The 6,000-nt window shown below is 36.3% G+C and overlaps 1 protein-coding gene across 1 annotated transcript; it reads right to left on the reverse strand.

Moving 5' to 3' along the window:
- Positions 1–1,442: 1,442 nt before the first annotated feature.
- Positions 1,443–5,771, reverse strand: LOC143589238 (plastoglobule-localized metallopeptidase 48, chloroplastic-like). Its single transcript, XM_077070066.1, has 8 exons — positions 5,526–5,771; positions 5,056–5,113; positions 4,003–4,070; positions 3,684–3,863; positions 3,012–3,108; positions 2,827–2,936; positions 2,608–2,741; positions 1,443–1,875 (listed from the first exon to the last, which is right to left on the reverse strand). The coding sequence occupies exons 1-8, from the start codon at positions 5,769–5,771 to the stop codon at positions 1,740–1,742; spliced, it is 1,029 nt and encodes a 342-aa protein (XP_076926181.1). The 3' UTR covers positions 1,443–1,739.
- Positions 5,772–6,000: the final 229 nt, after the last annotated feature.

Consider the following 6,000-nt stretch of genomic DNA (forward strand, 5'->3'; position numbering starts at 1 on the left):
CAACCATGGTGTTAGGCTACGTTATTTTCACGAAATTAGTAAAATAAAATCAAAATTAGCGCAATTTCACTTTTGCCCCCCGATGGCCCACACATATATACACACAGCAAACAGGGCTTTATGTATGGATCAGAATCATCAAAAAAAGCCAAACAATACAGACAAAATTACAAATTTTATCATTTAAAAAAGCCAAATTACGGTTCGTGTCCTTTTTTTAGTTTCATTGCAGGCGGTGTCCTTTAAACATTTTTTTCCTACACATTATGTCCTTTACGCTAACTGAGTTAGAAAAACTTAGTTAAATACCCTCACGTGAGGCACATGTGAGGGCATATTGGTCTTTTCGTCTACACCCGAAAAAAAAAAGTTCATATAAATCTCTTTCTTTTTCTTCCAGAATTCATCCACCACCACCAAACAACACCCACCTTCACACCACCATTCAACCCACCATCAAGCTCCAGCAACCACCACCGTCGCCCACCAACCTCCAGAAACCACCACCGCCGCCCATCAACACACACACACACCACTCTTCAGCCGGTCGTGTCCGCCGTCGGATTTCGTCCGGTCTTCTCCGGCGAGTTTGACCGGAAATCTGGATTCCGCTGTCGGAGTTTGGATCTGGGTTTGTGGGTTCGTAAACGTTCGTCGGATCTGGGTTTGTGGGTTCGTAGCCGTCTGGATCTGGGTTTGTGGGTTCTTCTCCGGCGTTATCTTCTCCGACGATTGTTGGTCGATTATTATTATTATGATTGTTGTTCTTCTCCGGCGATTGGCGTAATCTTCTCCGGCGATTGGTGGTCGATTCCGCCGTCTGGTCATCTTGTTGTTCTTGCTGATTATTATTATTATTATTATTATTATTATTATTATTATTATTATTATTATTGTATGGTAGATTGGATGTGAAAACAATGGTGGCAATCATGAGGTTGAGTAAGACGAAGAAGACAGTGGAGGTGAACCAGCTGTTGAGTGAAGCCCAGAGTGATGATGTCACGGAAGTTGCAGGGTCCTCCATTGTTGTTGAGAGAAGAGAATGGTGAAGAAGATTTGGATAGGGAGAGGGGTGTGTGTGTTTGTGTATGTGAATTTATTGTGATTATTATTAAAATACTCACGTGAGGGTATATAACTGAGTTTTTCTAACCTAGTTAGCGTAAAGGACATAACGTGTAGGGAAAAAATGTTTAAAGGACACCGCCTGCAAAGAAACTAAATAAATGACACGAACCGTAATTTGGCTTTTTTTATGGGACAAAATCTGTAATGCAATAGTGATGCTATAGTGATGCTAATTGTTTAGGTGGCACCCCTTAATCAGCAGATCTACGTACCATGATGTGATTACCGGTGCGTAACAAATTCACGAGCCAGCGAATATTTAGATCATTAAAAGTTTCTCGGCTCACCGCCACACTCAACTCATTAATCATAGTTGATGAAATTTCATTAGGCAACGTAGTATAGCACAACCAGAGTTTATATTAACATAATAAACATATTTTCGAACCATGATATTTGAATTTGTACATGTATAAAAAAGGTCGTATATATACGAGTGTGTATAACCAGACGCGGTCTAAAATTTTGTAAAACTAGATGAATGCTTATCCAATCAACACCAGAGTGGCAAGAATCCATAGCTTATCAAACTGTTTCATATTGAAGTTCGATATCGAGTACTAAGAGAAACCTTTACCTCGTTAACTATTTAATCTTTCCCCAATCTGCTACACTTTTTCGATAGGGTTTGTACTAATAGCCCGTTTCATAAGAGTTTTATAATCTTGACTTCTTGACCACTCGTCAATCTCACGGGCTCTTAGTACTGGAAGAGGATGCGAAAGTTGCCTCGTTTGTGCATTTCTGGAGAAAAAAAAACAAAGGGAAATTTGGGTTATGTTATATATTTACCATCGAGTGAACTACGGTTTTCGTCCATGTGGTTTGTCTAAATCTGCGGTTTTGATCCAATAGTTTCAAATTTGTGATTTTCGTCCCTATGTAATCATTTTACTTGCAATTAAACCCAAATTCATTAACCCCGTTAAGTCTGGTCGTTAAACCCATCAGCGTGCCCCTCACGTGAGGGGCATTTTTGTCCTTTTTCTCCCTATATAAACCCCAGTCGTAATTCGCAAGCCTCCTCACGTGAGGGGTTGGGTGTATTTGGGGAAAAAGAAGGACAAAACTGCCCCTCACGTGACGGGTACGCTGATGGGTTTAACGACCAGACTTAACAAGGTTAATGAATTCGGGTTTAATTGCATGTGAAATGAAACCACAGAGATGAAAATCGCAAATTTGAAACCATTGGACTAAAACCGCATATTTGGACAAACCACAGGGACGAAAACAACAGTTTACTCTTTATCTCTCTAAACGGGCCAAACGGGTCAAACGGGATGAAAGTTGCCTAAAACTCCTCTAAATCACATTATGCAATATAACCGACCAAAAAATAACTATTTTGAACAATAAGTCTTCAAGATCAAAACTTGTTTTGACCCGCAAAGAAATTTCTTATTTACCCATTTTGACCCGTTACCAAAAATGCCCATTTTGCTCTCTCGATTCCATTATAGAGATATGATTTACCTTATATACCATCCAACAGGACTTGCAGCTGCCTTTTCATAAGACCGGGCTTGTTCTAAAAACGCATCCACGTTTAATTGATCAGCCAAAGACGGGCAACCTCCAGCAAGTTTCATTAGGACAGACATGACCACCTCTTGTAAGACCATGAATAAATAATTTTAAAGAAAAATAGAATAAAAATATAAAAAGTAATAATAAAATTTGCTTAATGTATACCTTGGGGTCTTGAACTACAAGAAGAGCAGCCCGATCACAAGTAAGCTCTGCAGCTCGAAGCCAACGAAATAATTGTTCTTCTAAATTCTGAGCTATCATACCTCCAATCCCTGAAAACATAAAATAATTTGTCAGATTTTTATAACTTAATTTCTTAATTTTTTATAACTTACGGCCAAGCGTACCAGGTATAGTATAGGCTCCAACGGTAAGAATATTTGCTAAGGTTAGCCATACACCGTGGTCACATTTAAGGTGTCCTAACTCATGAGCCAAAACAGCCTGTTGATAAATTGTATTAATAGCATTTAACTATATCTAAAATTAGGGGTGTGCAGGAAACCGAAAAAAACAATCCGAAACCCAAAAATTCAAACCGAAAAAACCGAACCGAAACAAAAACTGCCGGTTTGGTTTTATGTTTTTTGTAGAAACCGCACTAACGGTTCGGTTTTGGTTTTGCATGTAAAAAAAACGAACCGAACCGAATTCCTAAATTTTTGTTTTTTTATATTTTATATTAAGTAATTTATAAGAATTTAATAAATATGTTACTCCAACATTTTTATCAAATGTATAATAGTTTATTATTTTACAATTAACAAAATTATTTATACCTAAATTCATTATTTTTGTCAACTTTTTTTTCGGCCTAAAATTTTCAAGCTCAAATGGCAAAAACCGAAACCAAAACGAAATCCGAAAAACCGAAACCGAACGGTTTCAAAAACTCCAAAAACCGAAGTTTTAGTTTTAGTTTTCGTTTTGGTTTTAACCTAAAACCACACCGAACCGCACCACGCACACTCCTATCTAAATTCTTAAATCAAGACTGCGTAAAATATAATATAAGTTACCTGCAACTCCTTTCTTGTAAGAAGCTCTATAAGGCTTGTATGAACAACAATAAATGGTTTTTTACCGTTAATGGCTAGAGTATACGCATTAGGTACCGGGCTTTGGCGTACATACAAGTCGGGTGCTTCAATTTTCAGTGCTTCTGCTGACTGGACCATTAAGTGATGAAGTTCTGAGAGCTGAAAGATATTAAAAAAATAAAAAAAAATAATCTTTCACTGGCATGTTACTTCAAAAAATACATATAAGAGTATAAGACCAAATAACAGCATTGATATATTGTATTATAGGTTAATAGTTTACAAAGTATAAATTAACCTGATTTTCAGATACAAGAACAGAGGTCCCTATGTTTTCAAGTACCATGACCTGTTCTGATATACTCCCTGCAATTTAATGTGAACATAGAATGCTATTAATATAGATATCCAAGAATATTGCCTATCGATAAGGCTGTAAACGAACTGAATGTTCAGTGAAGTGTTTGTGAACTGCTCGGCGCCTCGGCGGTTTTTTATGTTCGCTCGTTTAATAAATGAAAGAGCATGAATAAGAAATTTCGTTCGAATAACAAAATGAACGAACACGAACAGAGACCATGTTTGTTCAAATGTGTTCGTAAACGTTCGATAACGTGTACATATACGTCTGTTTATGTCCGTTAATGTTTGTTTTTATTTTCATTAAAGGTTTTGAATACTTTTTAATGACTTTTTCTAATCTTATCACACATAATTAAGCAAAATTATTAACTATAAAATAAAAATATATAGGAGTATTATGTGACTAATGTATATGTAAAATTAACATATCCATATGAATGCTAAAAAAAACACCACAACAAACTTGGTAACCGGACTGCACAGTTGACACTAACCATTCTTGGTTAGCCAAATCAAATAAAACCTTGTTCGTGTTTGTGAACGACCACGAAAAAGAAATTTCGTACGGTTAAATGTTCATGAATCGTTCGCTTGTCCAATAAAAACATAACGTGTGAACATGAACAAGGCCTTGTTCGGTTCAGTTTGGTCCCTACCTGTAGGCTATAGATGCAAAAATATCACTGCAAGCACAATATTTCTAACCTAAGCAAGCTACAATTACGCAAGTAAACAACAGTTTTCAATCAAGTAACATCGAGCATAGCTATATAGAAAATATAAGGATAATATTAATCAACTTAAAAGTAGTTATTACATCGAAACAGAGGCGGACCTATTAGGAAAGTAAGGGGGGCTGCCGTCCACCTTAAATTTTATTTTTTAGCGTTATTTGTATGTGAAAATCCCGATCGCCCCCCAAGAAAATAATTTCTGGGTCCGCCACTGCATCGAAACAGAATAACATATCAAAAGAAGTATTATTTACCTAACAAAGCTTTCCCAATCTCGTTGAGACCTGGAATTGCCTTCAAAAGCAGTGTATTCTGAACAACATATTGAAACGTTTAATTGAAGAAAACATACTTATATGATATGCAGTCAATATCACCTCACCTATATATATGTGATATAATGGTTATCGGTCCCTTCGTAAAATATCGGTGCCAATAATATCGGCAATATTCCGGATATCAATGTTTTAAGTCAAAATTATCATTTAGTGTTTTAAGTCTTAATCAGTTCCTACCTGCTACGATTATTGGTGTTTAATTTGCAAGTGGCAAAAGGTTAATATGTTAACGGTAGGAAACGTGTACCGAATTAATTAATTAATTATTAGTGTTAAATTGCTATATATATGAATTTTACATAATAATAAAATTACTAGTATCTCACCGCGATAACCGATATTAACTGCTTAGCTTATATATATATATAAAATGATAGTAATGAAACCTGCTTGTCAAGAGGATGTCTAAAGTCATCGGCATCGAGATCACGAAACGATAACAATGAAGAAGAAGTTGTTGTTGTTGCTTCTGCTTTACAAACAGATATCTGAATTCGATGATTCCTGTTTAACTTAGGATAATTAGATGAAGTGAATAATACAGGCTTGCTTCTGGATGATATATGAAACCGGAAACAAAGCGGTGATGATTTATCGGTTAAATTCAACGACGAGAGTGAAGCAATTGCCATTGAATTGAAAATTTGGTGGATTAGGTTTTGAGTCCTGAGGATGGTTTTATTTTTATTATTAGAGTATTGGTGTGGTATGTGTCTCGTCTTCATCCGTACGTATGGTTGAGTCTTTGCCGCCACTTGTTTTTTCTGTTGACCTCCTATAAAGTTTATTATGAAAAAATCTTTAAAACCAGTGTTTTGAAGCCTGGCCTGGCCCAACCCGATCTCTATATCGGGTCGGGCC

Source organism: Bidens hawaiensis, unplaced genomic scaffold, assembly GCF_021521415.1.
Source record: "Bidens hawaiensis isolate Kalapana, Puna unplaced genomic scaffold, B.hawaiensis_p1.1 tig00037285_1, whole genome shotgun sequence".
Lineage (NCBI taxonomy): Eukaryota > Viridiplantae > Streptophyta > Magnoliopsida > Asterales > Asteraceae > Bidens > Bidens hawaiensis.

What these genes read in the sequence shown, in the direction of transcription:
- LOC143589238 (XM_077070066.1), bottom strand. Translation starts at nt 5,771, where the DNA reads ATGGCAATTGCTTCACTCTCGTCGTTGAATTTAACCGATAAATCATCA. An exon ending in TTGTAGTTCAAGACCCCAAG is followed by an intron (nt 2,742 to 2,826) that starts GTATACATTAAG and finishes GTCTTACAAGAG; the next exon opens with GTGGTCATGTCTGTCCTAAT. An exon ending in CCTGTTGGATGGTATATAAG is followed by an intron (nt 1,876 to 2,607) that starts GTAAATCATATC and finishes TTTTTTCTCCAG; the next exon opens with AAATGCACAAACGAGGCAAC.